The 18,925-nt window shown below is 40.7% G+C and overlaps 1 protein-coding gene across 1 annotated transcript in view; it reads left to right on the forward strand.

The window, feature by feature from the left end:
- IQCB1 (IQ motif containing B1) overlaps positions 1 to 10,537 on the forward strand; it is a 322,033-nt gene extending 311,496 nt beyond the window's left edge. Inside the window, exon 14 of the mRNA XM_053698079.1 lies at positions 9,988 to 10,537. Coding sequence (XP_053554054.1) covers positions 9,988 to 10,220 — 233 coding nt within the window. The 3' untranslated portion in view covers positions 10,221 to 10,537. The remainder of the gene's footprint in view (positions 1 to 9,987) is intronic.
- The last annotated feature ends 8,388 nt before the right edge of the window (positions 10,538 to 18,925 follow it).

The raw sequence follows: 18,925 nt of genomic DNA on the forward strand, positions 1-18,925 counted from the left end.
TAATAATTACATTGTAGCTATGTTAGGGTTAATATTTATTTTACAGGTAAATTGTTAATTATTTTAACTAGGTATAATAGATATTAAATAGTTATTAACTATTTAATATCTACCTAGTTAAAATAATTACCCAATTACCTGTAAAATAAATCCTAACCTAAGTTACAAATACACCTACACTATCAATAAATTTAATAAACTACTAACATCTATCTAAAAATACAATTAAATTAACTAAACTAAATTACAAAAAAAAACAAACACTAAATTACAAAAAATAAAAAAAAGATTACAAGATATTTAAGCTAATTACACCTATTCTAAGCCCCCTAATAAAATAATAAACCCCCAAAATAAAAAAAATTCCCTGCCCTATTCTAAATTCAACAAATTTCAAAGCTCTTTACCTTACCAGCCCTTAAAAGGGCCTTTTGTGGGGCATGCCCCAAAGAATTCAGCTCTTTTGCATACAACAAATACAATACCCCCCCCCCCCCCATTACAACCCACCACCCACATACCCCTATTCTAAACCCACCCAAACCCCCCTTAAAAAAGCCTAACACTACCCCCCTGAAGATCTCCCTACCTTGTCTTCACCACACCGGGCCGAACTCCTGATCCGATCCGGGCGATGTCTTCCTCCAAGCGGCAAAGAAGAATTCTTCCTCCGGCGATGTCTTCCTCCAAGCGGCAAAGAAGAATTCTTCCTCCGGCGACGTCTTCCTCCAAGCGGCAGCAAAGTCTTCATTCTTCCGGCGGCATCTTCAATCTTCTTTCTTCGCTCCGCCGCCGCGGAGCATCCATCCCGGCCGACTGCTGAACTTGGAATGAGGTACCTTTAAATGACGTCATCCAAGATGGCGTCCGCCGAATTCCGATTGGCTGATAGGATTCTATCAGCCAATCGGAATTAAGTTAAAAAAATCTGATTGGCTGATTCAATCAGCCAATCAGATTCAAGTTCAATCCGATTGGCTGATCCAATCAGCCAATCAGATTGAGCTCGCATTCTATTGGCTGATCGGAACAGCCAATAGAATGCGAGCTCAATCTGATTGGCTGATTGGATCAGCCAATCGGATTGAACTTGAATCTGATTGGCTGATTCAATCAGCCAATCAGATTTTTTTAACTTAATTCCGATTGGCTGATAGAATCCTATCAGCCAATCGGAATTCGGCGGACGCCATCTTGGATGACGTCATTTAAAGGTACCTCATTCCAAGTTCAGCAGTCGGCCGGGATGGATGCTCCGCGGCGGCGGAGCGAAGAAAGAAGATTGAAGATGCCGCCGGAAGAATGAAGACTTTGCTGCCGCTTGGAGGAAGACGTCGCCGGAGGAAGAATTCTTCTTTGCCGCTTGGAGGAAGACATCGCCGGAGGAAGAATTCTTCTTTGCCGCTTGGAGGAAGACATCGCCCGGATCGGATCAGGAGTTCGGCCCGGTGTGGTGAAGACAAGGTAGGGAGATCTTCAGGGGGGTAGTGTTAGGCTTTTTTAAGGGGGGTTTGGGTGGGTTTAGAATAGGGGTATGTGGGTGGTGGGTTGTAATGGGGGGGGGTATTGTATTTGTTGTATGCAAAAGAGCTGAATTCTTTGGGGCATGCCCCACAAAAGGCCCTTTTAAGGGCTGGTAAGGTAAAGAGCTTTGAAATTTGTTGAATTTAGAATAGGGCAGGGAATTTTTTTTATTTTGGGGGTTTATTATTTCTTCTGTTAAGTGTGATCAGTCCACGGGTCATCATTACTTCTGGGATATTACTCCTCCCCAACAGGAAGTGCAAGAGGATTCACCCAGCAGAGCTGCATATAGCTCCTCCCCTCTACGTCACTCCCAGTCATTCTCTTGCACCCAACGACTAGATAGGATGTGTGAGAGGACTATGGTGATTATACTTAGTTTTATATCTTCAATCAAAAGTTTGTTATTTTAAAATAGCACCGGAGTGTGTTATTACCTCTCTGGCAGAGTTTGAAGAAGAATCTACCAGAGTTTTTGCTATGATTTTAGCCGGAGTAGTTAAGATCATATTGCTGTTCTCGGCCATCTGAGGAGTGAGGTAAACTTCAGATCAGGGGACAGCGGGCAGATGAATCTGCATAGAGGTATGTAGCAGTTTTTATTTTCTGACAATGGAATTGATGAGAAAATCCTGCCATACCGATATAATGTCATGTATGTATACTTTACACTTCAGTATTCTGGGGAATGGTACTTCACTAGAATTACACTGTAAGAAATACATAAAGCTGTTTAATAACTAGAGATTATGTTTAACGTTTTTGCTGGAATGTAAAATCGTTTTCATTTGCTGAGGTACTGTGTGAATAAATGTTTGGGCACTATTTTTCCACTTGGCAGTTGCTTAATCTGTTTTTCTGACAGTTTCTGTTCTCCCTCACTGCTGTGTGTGAGGGGGAGGGGCCTTTTTTTGGCGCTTTTTCTATGCATCAAATATTTCAGTCAGCAACTCATTGTATCATCTCTACAGAGCTCAGGGGTCTTCAAAACTTATTTTGAGGGAGGTAATTTCTCTCAGCAGAGCTGTGAGAATTTTAGTTTGTCTGAGATAAAAAACGTTTATTCTGTAATTTGTTTCCTGCTTTCAGAATTTGTTATCTTTGCTAATGGGATTAAACCTTTGCTAAAGTTGTGTTGTTTACAAGGATTGAGGCTATAACTGTTTCAATTTATTAATTTTCAACTGTCATAGATCTTCTGTGCTTCTTAAAGGCACAGTACGTTTTAATATTATTCTAATTGAATTGTATTTCCAAGTTGCAAGTTTATTTGCTAGTGTGTTAAACATGTCTGATTCAGAGGATGATACCTGTGTCATTTGTTGCAATGCCAAAGTGGAGCCCAATAGAAATTTATGTACTAACTGTATTGATGCTACTTTAAATAAAAGTCAATCTGTACAAATTGAACAAATTTCACCAAACAACGAGGGGAGAGTTATGCCGACTAACTCGCCTCACGTGTCAGTACCTACATCTCCTGCTCAGAGGGAGGTGCGTGATATTGTAGCGCCGAGTACATCTGGGCGGCCATTACAAATCACATTACAGGATATGGCTACTGTTATGACTGAGGTTTTGGCTAAATTACCAGAACTAAGAGGTAAGCGTGATCACTCTGGGGTGAGAACAGAGTGCGCTGATAATATTAGGGCCATGTCAGACACTGCGTCACAGGTGGCAGAACATGAGGACGGAGAACTTCATTCTGTGGGTGACGGTTCTGATCCAAACAGACTGGATTCAGATATTTCAAATTTTAAATTTAAACTGGAAAACCTCCGTGTATTACTAGGGGAGGTGTTAGCGGCTCTGAATGATTGTGACACAGTTGCAATACCAGAGAAAATGTGTAGGTTGGATAAATATTTTGCGGTACCGACGAGTACTGAGGTTTTTCCTATACCTAAGAGACTTACTGAAATTGTTACTAAGGAGTGGGATAGACCCGGTGTGCCGTTCTCACCCCCTCCGATATTTAGAAAAATGTTTCCAATAGACGCCACCACAAGGGACTTATGGCAAACGGTCCCTAAGGTGGAGGGAGCAGTTTCTACCTTAGCTAAGCGTACCACTATCCCGGTGGAGGATAGCTGTGCTTTTTCAGATCCAATGGATAAAAAGTTAGAGGGTTACCTTAAGAAAATGTTTGTTCAACAAGGTTTTATATTGCAACCCCTTGCATGCATTGCGCCGATCACGGCTGCAGCGGCATTCTGGATTGAGTCTCTGGAAGAGAACATTGGTTCAGCTACTCTGGACGACATTACGGACAGGCTTAGAGTCCTTAAACTAGCTAATTCATTCATTTCGGAGGCCGTAGTACATCTTACTAAACTTACGGCGAAGAATTCAGGATTCGCCATTCAGGCACGCAGGGCGCTGTGGCTAAAATCCTGGTCAGCTGATGTTACTTCTAAGTCTAAATTGCTTAATATACCTTTCAAAGGGCAGACCTTATTCGGGCCCGGGTTGAAAGAGATTATCGCTGACATTACAGGAGGTAAAGGCCATGCCCTGCCTCAGGACAAAGCCAAAGCCAAGACTAGACAGTCTAATTTTCGTTCCTTTCGTAATTTCAAAGCAGGAGCAGCATCAACTTCCTCTGCACCAAAACAGGAAGGAGCTGTTGCTCGCTACAGACAAGGCTGGAAACCTAACCAGTCCTGGAACAAGGGCAAGCAGACTAGGAAACCTGCTGCTGCCCCTAAAACAGCATGAATTGAGGGCCCCCGATCCGGGATCGGATCTAGTGGGGGGCAGACTTTCTCTCTTCGCCCAGGCTTGGGCAAGAGATGTTCAGGATCCCTGGGCGCTAGAGATAATATCTCAGGGATACCTTCTGGACTTCAAATACTCTCCTCCAAGAGAGAGATTTCATCTGTCAAGATTGTCAACAATCCAGACAAAGAAAGAGGCGTTTCTACGCTGCGTACAAGAGCTCTTGTTAATGGGAGTAATCCATCCAGTTCCACGATCGGAACAGGGACAGGGGTTTTACTCAAATCTGTTTGTGGTTCCCAAAAAAGAGGGAACTTTCAGACCAATCCTGGACTTAAAGATCCTAAACAAATTCCTAAGAGTTCCATCGTTCAAGATGGAGACTATTCGGACAATTTTACCTATGATCCAAGAGGGTCAATACATGACCACTGTAGATTTAAAAGATGCTTACCTTCACATACCGATTCACAAAGATCATTATCGGTACCTAAGGTTTGCCTTCCTAGACAGGCATTACCAGTTTGTGGCTCTTCCATTCGGATTGGCTACAGCTCCAAGAATCTTCACAAAGGTTCTGGGTGCTCTTCTGGCGGTACTAAGACCGCGGGGAATCTCGGTAGCTCCATACCTAGACGACATTCTGATACAAGCTTCAAGCTTTCAAACTGCCAAGTCTCATACAGAGTTAGTGCTGGCATTTCTAAGGTCACATGGATGGAAGGTGAACGAAAAGAAAAGTTCACTCGTTCCACTCACAAGAGTTCCCTTCCTGGGGACTCTTATAGATTCTGTAGAAATGAAGATTTACCTGACAGAGGACAGGCTAACAAGACTTCAAAGTGCTTGCCGCACCCTTCATTCCATTCAACACCCGTCAGTGGCTCAATGCATGGAGGTAATCGGCTTAATGGTAGCGGCAATGGACATAGTACCCTTTGCACGCTTACACCTCAGACCACTGCAACTGTGCATGCTAAGTCAGTGGAATGGGGATTACTCAGACTTATCCCCTTCTCTGAATCTGGATCAAGAGACCAGAAATTCTCTTCTATGGTGGCTTTCTCGGCCACATCTGTCCAGGGGGATGCCATTCAGCAGACCAGACTGGACAATTGTAACAACAGACGCCAGCCTTCTAGGTTGGGGTGCCGTCTGGAATTCTCTGAAGGCTCAGGGACAATGGAGTCAGGAGGAGAGTCTCCTGCCAATAAACATTCTGGAATTGAGAGCAGTTCTCAATGCCCTCCTGGCTTGGCCCCAGTTGACAACTCGGGGGTTCATCAGGTTTCAGTCGGACAACATCACGACTGTAGCTTACATCAACCATCAGGGAGGGACAAGAAGCTCCCTAGCTATGATGGAAGTATCAAAGATAATTTGCTGGGCAGAGTCTCACTCTTGCCACCTGTCAGCAATCCACATCCCGGGAGTGGAGAACTGGGAGGCGGATTTCTTAAGTCGTCAGACTTTTCATCCGGGGGAGTGGGAACTTCATCCGGAGGTCTTTGCCCAAATACTTCGACGTTGGGGCAAACCAGAGATAGATCTCATGGCGTCTCGACAGAACGCCAAGCTTCCTCGTTACGGGTCCAGATCCAGGGATCCAGGAGCAGTCCTGATAGATGCTCTGACAGCACCTTGGGACTTCAGGATGGCTTACGTGTTTCCACCCTTCCCGTTGCTTCCTCGATTGATTGCCAGAATCAAACAAGAGAGAGCATCAGTGATTCTAATAGCACCTGCGTGGCCACGCAGGACTTGGTATGCAGACCTGGTGGACATGTCATCCTGTCCACCTTGGTCTCTACCTCTGAAACAGGACCTTCTGATACAGGGTCCCTTCAAACATCAAAATCTAACTTCTCTGAAGCTGACTGCTTGGAAATTGAACGCTTGATTTTATCAAGACGTGGATTTTCTGAGTCAGTTATTGATACCTTAATACAGGCTAGGAAACCTGTTACCAGAAAGATTTACCATAAGATATGGCGTAAATACCTATATTGGTGTGAATCCAAAGGTTACTCTTGGAGTAAGGTTAGGATTCCTAGGATATTGTCTTTTCTACAAGAAGGTTTAGAAAAGGGTTTATCTGCTAGTTCATTAAAGGGACAGATCTCAGCTCTGTCCATTCTGTTACACAAACGTCTGTCAGAAGTTCCTGACGTCCAGGCTTTTTGTCAGGCTTTGGCCAGGATTAAGCCTGTGTTTAAAACTGTTGCTCCACCATGGAGTTTAAACCTTGTTCTTAATGTTTTACAGGGCGTTCCGTTTGAACCCCTTCATTCCATTGATATAAAGTTGTTATCTTGGAAAGTTCTATTTTTAATGGCTATTTCCTCGGCTCGAAGAGTCTCTGAATTATCAGCCTTACATTGTGATTCTCCTTATTTGATTTTTCATTCGGATAAGGTAGTCCTGCGTACTAAACCTGGGTTCTTACCTAAGGTAGTTACTAACAGGAATATCAATCAAGAGATTGTTGTTCCTTCTTTATGCCCAAATCCTTCTTCAAAGAAGGAACGTCTACTGCACAACCTGGATGTAGTCCGTGCTCTAAAATTTTACTTACAGGCAACTAAGGAATTTCGACAAACGTCTTCTCTGTTTGTCATTTACTCTGGGCAGAGGAGAGGTCAAAAAGCTTCCGCTACCTCTCTTTCTTTTTGGCTTCGTAGCATAATTCGTTTAGCTTATGAGACTGCTGGACAGCAGCCTCCTGAAAGAATTACAGCTCATTCTACTAGAGCTGTGGCTTCCACTTGGGCCTTCAAGAATGAGGCCTCTGTTGAACAGATTTGCAAGGCTGCAACTTGGTCTTCGCTTCATACTTTTTCCAAATTTTACAAATTTGACACTTTTGCTTCATCGGAGGCTATTTTTGGGAGAAAGGTTCTTCAGGCAGTGGTTCCTTCTGTATAAAGAGCCTGCCTATCCCTCCCGTCATCCGTGTACTTTTGCTTTGGTATTGGTATCCCAGAAGTAATGATGACCCGTGGACTGATCACACTTAACAGAAGAAAACATAATTTATGCTTACCTGATAAATTCCTTTCTTCTGTAGTGTGATCAGTCCACGGCCCGCCCTGTTTTTAAGGCAGGTAAATATTTTTTAATTTATACTCCAGTCACCACTTCACCCTTGGCTTTTCCTTTCTCGTTGGTCCTTGGTCGAATGACTGGGAGTGACGTAGAGGGGAGGAGCTATATGCAGCTCTGCTGGGTGAATCCTCTTGCACTTCCTGTTGGGGAGGAGTAATATCCCAGAAGTAATGATGACCCGTGGACTGATCACACTACAGAAGAAAGGAATTTATCAGGTAAGCATAAATTATGTTTTTATTAGGGGGCTTAGAATAGGTGTAATTAGCTTAAATATCTTGTAATCTTTTTTTTATTTTTTGTAATTTAGTGTTTGTTTTATTTTGTAATTTAGTTTAGTTAATTTAATTGTATTTTTAGATAGATGTTAGTAGTTTATTAAATTTATTGATAGTGTAGGTGTATTTGTAACTTAGGTTAGGATTTATTTTACAGGTAATTGGGTAATTATTTTAACTAGGTAGATATTAAATAGTTAATAACAATTTAATAGCTATTATACCTAGTTAAAATAATTAACAATTTACCTGTAAAATAAATATTAACCCTAACATAGCTACAATGTAATTATTAATTATATTGTAGCTATCTTAGGGTTTATTTTATAGGTAAGTATTTAGATTTAAATAGGAATATTTTAGTTTATAAATGAATTAGATTAATTTTATATAAATTTAGTTAGGGTTAGATAGAGTTAATATAGTTAATATAAATACTATAGTAACTATATTAACTATATTAACCCTAATATAATTAGGGTTAATATAGTTAATATATATAATGTAATACCTATATTAACTATAATATACTTAGGGTTAATATAGATAATATAGCTGGCGGCGGGGTAGGTAGATTAAATTAGGGGTTAATCATTTTAATAGAGATGGCGGCGGTGTAAGGGGCTTACATTAGGGGTTAATAATTTTAATATAGATGGCGGCGGTGTTAGGGGCTCACTTTAGGGGGTTATAGATATAATATAGCTGGCGGCGGGGTACGGGAGCGGCGGTTTAGGGGTTAATAACTTTATTAGGTTGCGGCGGGGTAAAGGAGCGGCGGTTTAGGGGTTAATAGCATTTTTATTGTTAGGCTAGTGAGGGGGGATAGCGGATAGAGGGTTAGACAGTGCGGGCTATGTTAGGGAGGCATGTTAGACAGTGCGGGCTATGTTAGGGAGGCGTGTTAGACAGTGCGGGTGTTTTAGACTTTAGTCAGGTTTTATAGGCGCCGGCAGTTTCTAACGTGCCGCAAGTCACTGGCGACGCCAGAAATTTGTACTTACGCAGATTTCTGGACATCGCTGGTTTGTGAGACTTACGGCACGTTAGCATCTGACGGCGACCTATATGGGATGGCTCGAGTTGCGAGCTGAAACTGCGGGCGACGCCGGTTCCCTCGCTTGCGCCGCAAACTGCGATCGATATCGGATCGCGCCCCCAGCTGTTTGTAGATCACCTTCATAACAGCTGACTACAATAGTCCAACTCTTAGCTCTTGGACATATATATATATATATGTGTGTGTACATATGTATTTGTGTTTATATGTGTATATGTCTGTAAATACATATATATATACACACACACACACACATATATATATATATACAGTATATATACACACATATTAAGACATATGTATGTATGTATGTATATATATATATATATATATATATACGTATATATGTATCTCTGAGTTAAAGCCCTTTGCCTGTCTTTAACTCAGAGACCTCATATCTTCATATCTTTGAGCCCTTATAACTTTTTTGTGCAATATTTTTTATTATATAGTGTTATTATGAGTGTAACTGTACTTTTTAAAATGTATTTTTTATGTGTTTTGTGTCTCTTTGTTTAGAGAAACAGTTGACCAGAGCATTGAGGTTGCGGTAATCATTCTATCGTAAATCACAATTGCGCTCCTTACAATGCATGCAAACAGCCACGATAAACCTGATATCGTTTGTGCGTAACTGTTAGCGTACCACTCCTAATCTGGCCCTCTGTTTTTTTTATTCTTCTAAGCATAATTTGGAAGGCAGGTCTTACAGATTCTCCTCCAATATGTTTTATTTTCATTTATCAATGTTATCACAAGACTTTGAAAGAAAAAAAATACTTAACAGGTATTATATATTTATGATGTATATAGTTGCTAGTCACCTTAATAAGTGCATCTTAAAGGGACATAAAAAACATAACATTTTTCTTTAATGATTCAGACAGAACATGCAATTTTAAACAACTTTCTAGTTTACTTCTATTTTCAAATTCGTTTAACTTTTGTTAAAAAAACAGGGACATAAGATCAGGAGAGCGCACGTCTGGACCACTGTATGGCAGCAGTTTTGCAAGAGCACTAGATGGTAGCACTACTTCCTGCCATGTAGTGCTCCAGGCAACTAACTAGGTAGCTTTTCAACAAAGAATACAGTGGGTACTAAGCAAATGTGATAGTAGACGTAAATTGGAAACTTTTTTTTTATTGTATGCTCTTTCTCAATCACAAAATAAAATCGTGGGCTTTCATATCCCTTTTAGAATCTGTAGTAATAATCAATTTGTACAGTCATCTTCTTTTTGGTATTTATCCACCTTGAACATACGTCAGGATTTTAATCTGTGTTTCTTTTTAAAGGAGCTCCGAGTTTAACAAAGGTCACAGAAAAGGATCTTGAGATGTTTAACAGTCGGTCTGTTCCTATTGCACTCAAAGCCAAAGAATCCCACAGTACGATGCTGAAACGCAGCCGCTGGCCCTGGTGGAAGAAACTTAGTGACGAATTTATAGAGGAAGATGATGTTCTTTTGTCTGATATTCCAGATTTAGAGCATGGTGTTCTATTTATTGCTGGTAGTAAACATTCCTAGCAGACAGTGACTCAAGGCTGAAGAACAATGAACTAATGCATATCACTTAAAGAGAAACTCAAGTCAAAATAAACTTTTATGATTCAGAAAGAGCAGCAGTTTTAAGACACACTTCAATTTACTTCCATGATATTGTGCACAGTCTTTTTAGATTCACTTTCTGGGGAACAAGATCCTACTGAGCATGTGCACAAGCTCACAGGGTAAACGTATACTGGTCTGTGATTGGCTGATGTCTGCCACATGATACAGGGGACTGGAAAATGGGAGAAAAAATGAATTTGTCACAATAAAATCTACTGCTTATTTGAAATTCAGAGTAGGTGTTATTGCATTGTTTTTTTATTATGTACTTGTTAATTATGTAATTCTACTGCAGTGAGTGGTCCTTTAAACATGTTAAAGGGACATGAAACCCAAATGATTTATTTCTGTAATCCCACTACCAACCACTTTGGGAACTACTGGTCTATTGCAGTGTTTCTCGAACTGTGTTCTTTTGAACCACGTCCGAGATTTTGCAAGAAAAATATGTGTATTGGTGGTCCTGAATTTGTCTGTACGAATTTAAAATTAGTGTGGTGATGTCCAAAACCAATAATTCCATCACTGATAGCAAAGAGACAATTCATTGCTTCTGCATCTCTGATGACATTGCATAGAAAGTTCTATGTCTCTGTGCAAAACAGAAGCAGAGGGCAACACATCCTGTCATCATATTATTTACAGTTGTATGCAAACATTTGGGCACCCCTAATCAAATAACATATTTTGTTCATTTTTGTGAAAATAAGTCAGCACATCTTTTGTAGTGAACAAACTTTATCTTTATTTGCTGAATTTAACTGATTTAAAAAAAAAAAAACATTAAATGTGCCAAATGAACATTTTTGGCCACTGTTAAAGGGACAGTATAGACTCATTTTCATATAACTGCATGTAATAGACACTACTATAAAGAATAAGATGCACAGATACTGACATAAAAATCCAGTATAAAACTGTTTAAAAACTTACTTAGAAGCTCTCAGTTTAGCTCTGTTGAAAAGGTAGTTGGAAAGCCCACTGCAAGTGGGAAATAAGACACTCCCCCCTCCCCTTCTTTTGCATATGAAAAGACCCTTTACACAAACAGAAGCAAGCTAGAGTAGGTAGCTGACGGTATTCTCTGAAAACTTTTGGCTTGGTTAGGAGTCTGAAACTCCGAGCAATGTTATTTAAAAATAAGCAAAACTATACATTTAAAAAAAACAAACTTTATGGGCTATATAAATAGATTATCTACAAAACATTTATGCAAAGAAAAAAATGTGTATAATGTCCCTTTAATACAGTAGTGATTTATTTGTAAGGTCTCTGAATTGACTAGTTAGGCCTTGATCTATGTCTAGTGCTGAGAGTTCCTGAGTTACACCCAACAAATATGGGTTCTTGTAGGCAGCTGATTGAGGATCAGAAGATAAAGGTAATTGACTAATATAAAGCAGAGGTACTGCTTGCAATTTCCAACATCTGAAACAGTGGCGTCACTAGGGTTGGTGTCACCCGGTGCGGTAAGTTATGGTGTCACCCCCCCCCCCCCCCCGGAAAGCAGACACACACAAAAACACAGGCAAACACACATACAAACACTCAGACACACTTAAAAACATACTCAGATGCACACACAAACACTCGGAAACACACTCAGACACACACACAAAAACTCAGACACACACTTACAAAATATGTAAACTGCACTGCATTAATTATGAAGCTCATGCCTAGAGCTGCTCCCTGGCTCAGCAGAGCATCAAATGAAAAATAAACAGAGCACTCTAAAAATAAATCACTAAAGAAAAGGTTTAGGCGCAAACTATGAAAATTCTGCTCTCTGACTCTGTTCTAAGCCTGTCAGTGCACAGCCCCGGGCCGCGTGCCTACCGCTTCTTATGGCCAATCACCTCTGCACTCTGCCCACCCCCAGACCCCCGCCCGCCCTCCTACCTGTTCAGTGTGCACTTAGTGTAACGTAACCGTAATGGTCTGGTGGGCATCATACGTGGCTCCTTCACTTTAAAGACAGTGTCAAACAGTCATGCGGTCAGGTGCCAGGCATCCCCTCATGATTTGCCAGTTTCCGTTTAGAGAGACAGCACAGCAGTGAGTGACTCCACTGCTCCACATGTCACTGAGCAGTGAGCACAGATAGGCAGGCAGGTTTAGGCTAGCAGCGCAGCTTTGCAAGCCCCACGGCATGCCCACAACATTCATAGCGAAATTGGGCAGGGGAGAAGCAAAGTACAAACAAGCAAAAGCAGCCGGGAAAACTATTTGTTGAAATTGCAGCACTGGCTCAAGGGGCAAACAATTGTGTGTCTACAACTTCCCCAGTCCCACCAATGTTCCCAAATGCCAGCCCCTCTCATAAAAAAAAATCTATGCATCTCAACATTGTATTTCTTTGAATTTCAATAAAATTTAAAAAAAAAAAAAAAAATTTTTTTTTTTTTTTTTGTGTCACCCCCTGGAGGGTGTCACCCGGGTGCGGCCCGCCCCCCCCCCGCCCCCCCCCCTAGTGACGCCACTGATCTGAAACTTAACTGGAGGACATATCTCCAGAAATATATAAATAAATTGGAATCTATTCAAAAGAAGACTACTAAAATGGTACTTGTCTAAAAAATAAAACTTACCAGGAGAGGCTCAATAACCTTAATAAGCTTATAGGAGAGAAGAGAAAGAGGTTATAGAAACTTTCAAGCATATTCACAAAAAACAATTCAAGTTAAAGAGTAATAGGTAGTAGTCAAACAATGTGAGAGACTTGAAGAAACCCTGTGATAAGTATAAGACTATCTTACGATCTAAATAAGCTTACACTTTTAGGAAATTTCGGACAGACTAGTTACTTGTTGAGCCTATGGTTCTTATCTATGTTTCTATTAAAGGGACAATATACACCAATGGTTCCCAAACTTTTTTGGTGCACGGCCCACTTAAAGTTTCAAGATTTTTCCACGGCACCCCAAGTCAAACCATAGTTGTATATTACATACCTGACCGTTACAGTGCGCAGTTGGTGGCTTGGTGCGATTAGTTATATAAAAAAAGTTAAACGCAAATTATCACACTTTTACACTTAAATAAATTAAATCATAAGGAACTTTTGTCATATTTACGATATTTCTGCTTCTTCACACACCTGCTACTAGTTTGTGGTGCATCCTCTTCATTTCAGTCCTAGTGTGCTTATTAAAGTTCAATAAAAACTTGTACATTTTTAGGAAGATAAATACTAACTATGTACTCGCAGAACAATCTAGTCATTATATTCACATGATAACTGACATCTGGGTGAGTTAATTCGGGTCTATTTTCTAAACGATACTATGCGGTCTCGTCAGTAGCACATCATTTATGAATGAACCGATCATAGCACCAGGGAAAAACTTAGAAAAAGTGTTGGACATTGTTATTTTTGTATTTTCATCATTAAACTTTATATATTTTATTATAACAGTGGTATTATTATTTTTTCTATATACTTTTGTATTTGTTATGGGTGCAACAGATGTCTAATATTTGAATATTTCACGGCCCCCCCTGTAGGCCAGTCTCGGCACACCAGGGTGCCGCAGCGCACAGTTTGGAAACCATTGGTATTCACCAATTTTTATATCACTGCATGTAATAGAAACTACTATAAAGAATAATATGCACAGATACTGATATAAAAATCCAGTATAAAACCAATTAAAAACTTACTTAGAAGCTTCCAGTTTAGCTCTGTTTAAAAGGTTACTGAAACACCCACTGCAAGTGGGAAATAGCAGACACTCCCCCCCCCTCCCTTCCTTTGCATATGAAAAGACCCTTTACACAAACAGAAGCAAGCTGGAGTAGGTATACGTCGGTATTCTCCTAAAACTTTGGGGCTTGGTTAGGAGTCTGAAAATCAGAGCAATGTTATTTAAAAATAAGCAAAATTATCCATTTTTAAATGGATCATCTACAAAACATTTATGCAAAGAAAAATCTAGTGTATAATGTCCCTTTAAGAGAGCAGTTAAGGGGAACTGTTGAAGTTAAGACAAGATCTAAGACCAAGAAAAATCTATATAAAAAGGATATAAAACTGTTTGTTTCATTGTTGTAATTATAAACACTAAGCAGTGGTTTATACTTAATAGAAATCATTGCACCATGTATTAGTCACAATTTTAATAGGATTTTACCTTTTATTTACTTTTAACAGCTTCAATTGTGCAGCATCAATTACATCCCGTCACAGCCCCACAAGGGGGATGGGGTCTTTATAAGAAGGCATATTTAACTTGATGTCATAAATCTTCTATGAGCTGGTTTACTATTCAGTGAATTCTAGAGAGATAGAGGGGCCCATTTATCAAAGGGCTTGCGGACCTGATCCGACACTGCGGATCAGGTCCGCAAGACCTCGCTAAATGCGGAGAGCAATACGCTCTCCACATTTAACATTGCACCAGCAGCTCACAAGAGCTGCTGGTGCAACGCCGCCCCCTGCTGACTCGCGGCCAATCGGCCGCCAGCAGGGAGCTGTCAATCAACCCGATCGTATTCGATCGGGTTGATTTCCGGCGGTTCCTGTCCGCCTGCTCAGAGCAGGCGGACAGGGTTATGAAGCAGCGGTCTTTAGACCGCTGCTTCATAACTTGTGTTTCTGGCGAGTCTGAAGACTCGCCAGAAACACGGCCCTTCAAGCTCCATACGGAGCTTGATAAATGGGCCTGAGAAAGTCAAGTTCTGCCCATGCTCAGAAGAGGCAGAATGCACCTTAAGTTCTCAGCATGTCTGTTTATCTAGTTGTAGGCAGGGGCTACACTGCTAATTTCAATGTGCTCATTTAGCAAGAAAACAAGTAAGTTATTTGCTTTTTTTTAACACAACCTGCTTTTAAGTATGTTAAGGTGATGCATATATTGTAATAGGACTCATAGAAAATTGTAATGTAAAAACATAAAACAAATTAAATATTGAAATAAACATCTGCAGTAAAAAATGATTTGCTTAATTGCATTGAAGGGACATGAAACTATAAAAAAATATATTTCATGATTTAGATAAAGCATACAGTTGTAAACATTTTTCTAAATTACTTCTATTATCAATTTCTTTCCTAGGATTTGGAGAGTTCACAACATGGTTTAATTGCTAGTGGGAGGCAAAGAGCACTACAGCAAAGCTGTTAAGTGTCACTTCCCTACCCATAATCCCCAGTCATTCTCTTTGCCTCTGTCAATGGAGGAGGAGAAGTTTGGTGTCTGAAGAAATTAATTTCTTTTTCGGGTACTTTTCCCTGCAAGCAAGGATTTGGGTTTAGCTGAGTCTACGTCAATCTCTTCAGTAGAGTAGTGGTGGCTTTTACGCAGTTAGGAAGTTTCCTAACACATTGCTGCCCATGGTACAGAAAGCCAGAGTTGGTTACTTTATTTCTTTTTCTACAGGTCTCTGTAAGGAGTATGTGTCCTTTCATGCCTTGTGAGCTTTCTTCCTGCCGGACAGCTAGACTGCAGGTAAGTGCTTTTGTCTTCTAGGTCTTGGAGACTTGCACTTCAGAAGAATATGTCATATGCAGTAGATGGGGACATTTTTAAAATCCTTTATACAGGATTTTCTTTGGCAGTGAGCAAGCACATTATGTATGTTGAGACTAGTGGTTAATCTTCCCTTTTATTGGGACGTTTTTCCTCTTTGGGCTAATTTTGTTGAAATACTTTTAGTATGTGTGTGGCTTATGTTTTATACAGGGATTTATGTATAAACTTAAAATGTGGCAGTTGGTTTTCTTTGCTTGCTTAGCTAGAACAGGCTGACAAACTGCTTGAGTTTGAAACCAGCTGCAGCTGCTTGCATCTTATGTTGTAGGCAGAGGGAAACGTGCACCTTTTACTTGCTGCGTAGTTCCCTCTCTCTGCCGGTCATGTGACTTCTCTCTGCTGTCGGATATTCACGGAGCGGCGTCATTGAATTTGTCTCTTCAGTGTCGATCTACAATAAAAGTGTTTCCCAACCGTGGTCCTCAAGTACCCCCAAAAGTCCTGGTTTTCATTATAGCTGAACTAGAGCACAGGTAAAATAATCATCTGAAGGATGAGAGCAGGTTGATTACTGATCAGCCGATTACTTCAAACTGTATTATATGATAGTTTTAGAGACTTCTGGCAGCTACATTGTGTATAAGTGTTACGGTAAGGCACCTCAGTCTGTCTGAGGTGTAGGGGGCCTGATTGGTTTATTATTTTAAAGAATTTATGCATAACGTTAAGCGGCTGTGGTATTAAAAATTCTTAAAGTGACAGTGTATTTAAAAAATTACTACAATTTGGGTAATTTTTTATTAAGTATTATGGACATGGACCGTGTCTTTTGACAAATGCTTGTTATGCCTTGAGGCACAAATTGTTTTAACTATGCAATTCTGTGGTGCATGCTTAGCTAGAACACTTCAATTTAAAGATAAATTGTTGCCCTCTGAGCACAATGTCTCTCAAGATGATGCTGTTCAGGCAATGCCACAGCTTTCTCCTAAAGCATCCCAAGCCTCTATGGCATCACATACAGTGCCCTGCAGTTCCTCTAAGCCTCCTGGAGGAGTTTATTTGCCTGAAGATTTTGCTGCACAGGTATCTTCTGGGGTATCTGCGGCATTATCTGCTTTTCCTATGCTGAGAAAACGCAAGAGGAAAATTAGATATTCAGATAGTAAGGTTTCTGTTCCACCTACTACTACGCAGGTTGCCCTCCCTCATAGGTCTGTTGAGGAGGATACATTGGTAGCCTCTGAGGGTGAAATCTCAGATTTGGACAGTATTATTCCTTCATCTGATACTGAAAAAGTAAACTTCAGATTTAAGCTTGAACACCTTCGTGTACGGTTAAAGGAGGTATTGGCTACATTGGACGACTCCAATACTTCTGTCATTGTCAACCCTAAGAAGTCTAGTAAACCTAATAAATATTATGATGTTCCTTCCTCTGAGGAAGTTTTTCCTGTCCCAGACCGTGTGACGGAGATTATTTCACAGGAATGGGAGAAGCCAGGAATTGCTTTCTCCCCGTCTCCTGTATTTAAAAAGATGTTTCCTGTTGCTGACTCCATTAAAGATTCTTGACACACAGTGCCTAAAGTAGAAGGTGCTATTTCTACTCTAGCTAAGAGAACTACGATCACTATAGAGGATAGTTGCTCCTTTAAGGACCCCATGGACAAAAAGCTGGAAGCTTTTTGAAGAAGATGTATGTTCATCAAGGTCTTCAATGGCAACCTGCAGTTTGTATTTCCACAGTAGCAAGTGCGGCATCTTATTGGTGCAACGCCTTGTCTGAATCAATTTTAGTAGAGACTCCGTTGGAGGATGCAAGATAGGATTAAGGTTCTAAAACTAGCCAATTCCTTTATTTCTGATGCTAACATGCAAGTTATTAGACTGGGAGCCAAGATGTCTGGCTTCACTGTCCTAGCCCGCAGGGCATTGTGGCTAAAATCTTGGTCAGCTGATTTTAAGTCCAAGCTTCTGGCGCTTCCTTACAAGTGTAAGACCTTGTTCGGACCTGGTCTGGTAGAAATAATTTCTGATATTACGGGTGAAAAAGGGTCTTTTCTACTGCAAGACAAGAAGAACAGATTCAAAGGATGTCAAAGTAATTTTCGTTCCTTTCGTAACTTCAAAGGTCAAAAGTCTTCTCCCTCTTCCAAGTAGGAGCAGTACAAGTCTTCTTGGAAGCCAAAACATTCTTGGAAAAAGGGGAAGCAATCAAAGAAACCCTCAGCTGAGTCTAAGTCAGCATAAAGGGTCGGCCTCCGGTCCGGGATTGGATCAAGTGGGGGGCAGACTTTACCTATTTTGTCAAGCGTGGAGACGAGATGTCCCAGATCCTTGGGCTGTGGACATTGTATCTCAGGGTTACAAAATAGAATTCAAAACTTTCCCTCCCAGTAGCAGATTCCACCTCTCAAGATTATCTGCAGACCAGGTAAAAAGAGAGGCATTCTTGAACTGCGTTCAGGACCTTTCCTCCCTGGGAGTGATTGTTCCAGTTCCCGTAAGGGAACAGGGTCTAGGATTCTATTCAAATCTGTTTGTGGTTTCCAAAAAAGAGGGAACATTTTGACCCATTTTAGACCTAAAGTGCCTCAACAAATTTCTCATGGTACCGTCCTTCAAAATGGAAACCATTTGTTCCATTCTTCCTTTGGCCCAAAGGGTCAGTTCATGACGACCATAGACCGGAAGGATGCGTATCTTCATGTTCCCATCCACAGGGATCATCACAAATTTCTGAGATTTGCCTTTCTAGACAAACACTTTCAGTTTGTGGCTCTTCCATTTGGACTTGCCACAGCTCCCAGAATTTTCTCAAAGGTTCTGGGGACTCTCTTTGCAGTGATCAGGTCTCTGGGAATTGCAGTGGCGCCATACATGGACAACATATTGGTTCAGGCACCATCTTTTCAACAAGCAAACTCTCATACAGAGATCTTGTTGTCTTTTCTACGTTCCCACGGTTGGAAAGTGAATCTGGAAAAGAGTTCCCTTGTTCCAGCTACAAGGGTGGTTTTCTTAGTGATTATAATAGATTCCCTATCTATGAAACATTTTCTGTCGGAGGTCAGAAAATCCAAAATTCTCTCCTCTTGCCTCTCTCTTCAGTCTACTGTTCGGCCATCAGTGGCTCAATGTATG

This window comes from Bombina bombina, chromosome 1 (assembly GCF_027579735.1).
Source record: "Bombina bombina isolate aBomBom1 chromosome 1, aBomBom1.pri, whole genome shotgun sequence".
Classification (NCBI taxonomy): Eukaryota; Metazoa; Chordata; class Amphibia; order Anura; family Bombinatoridae; genus Bombina; species Bombina bombina.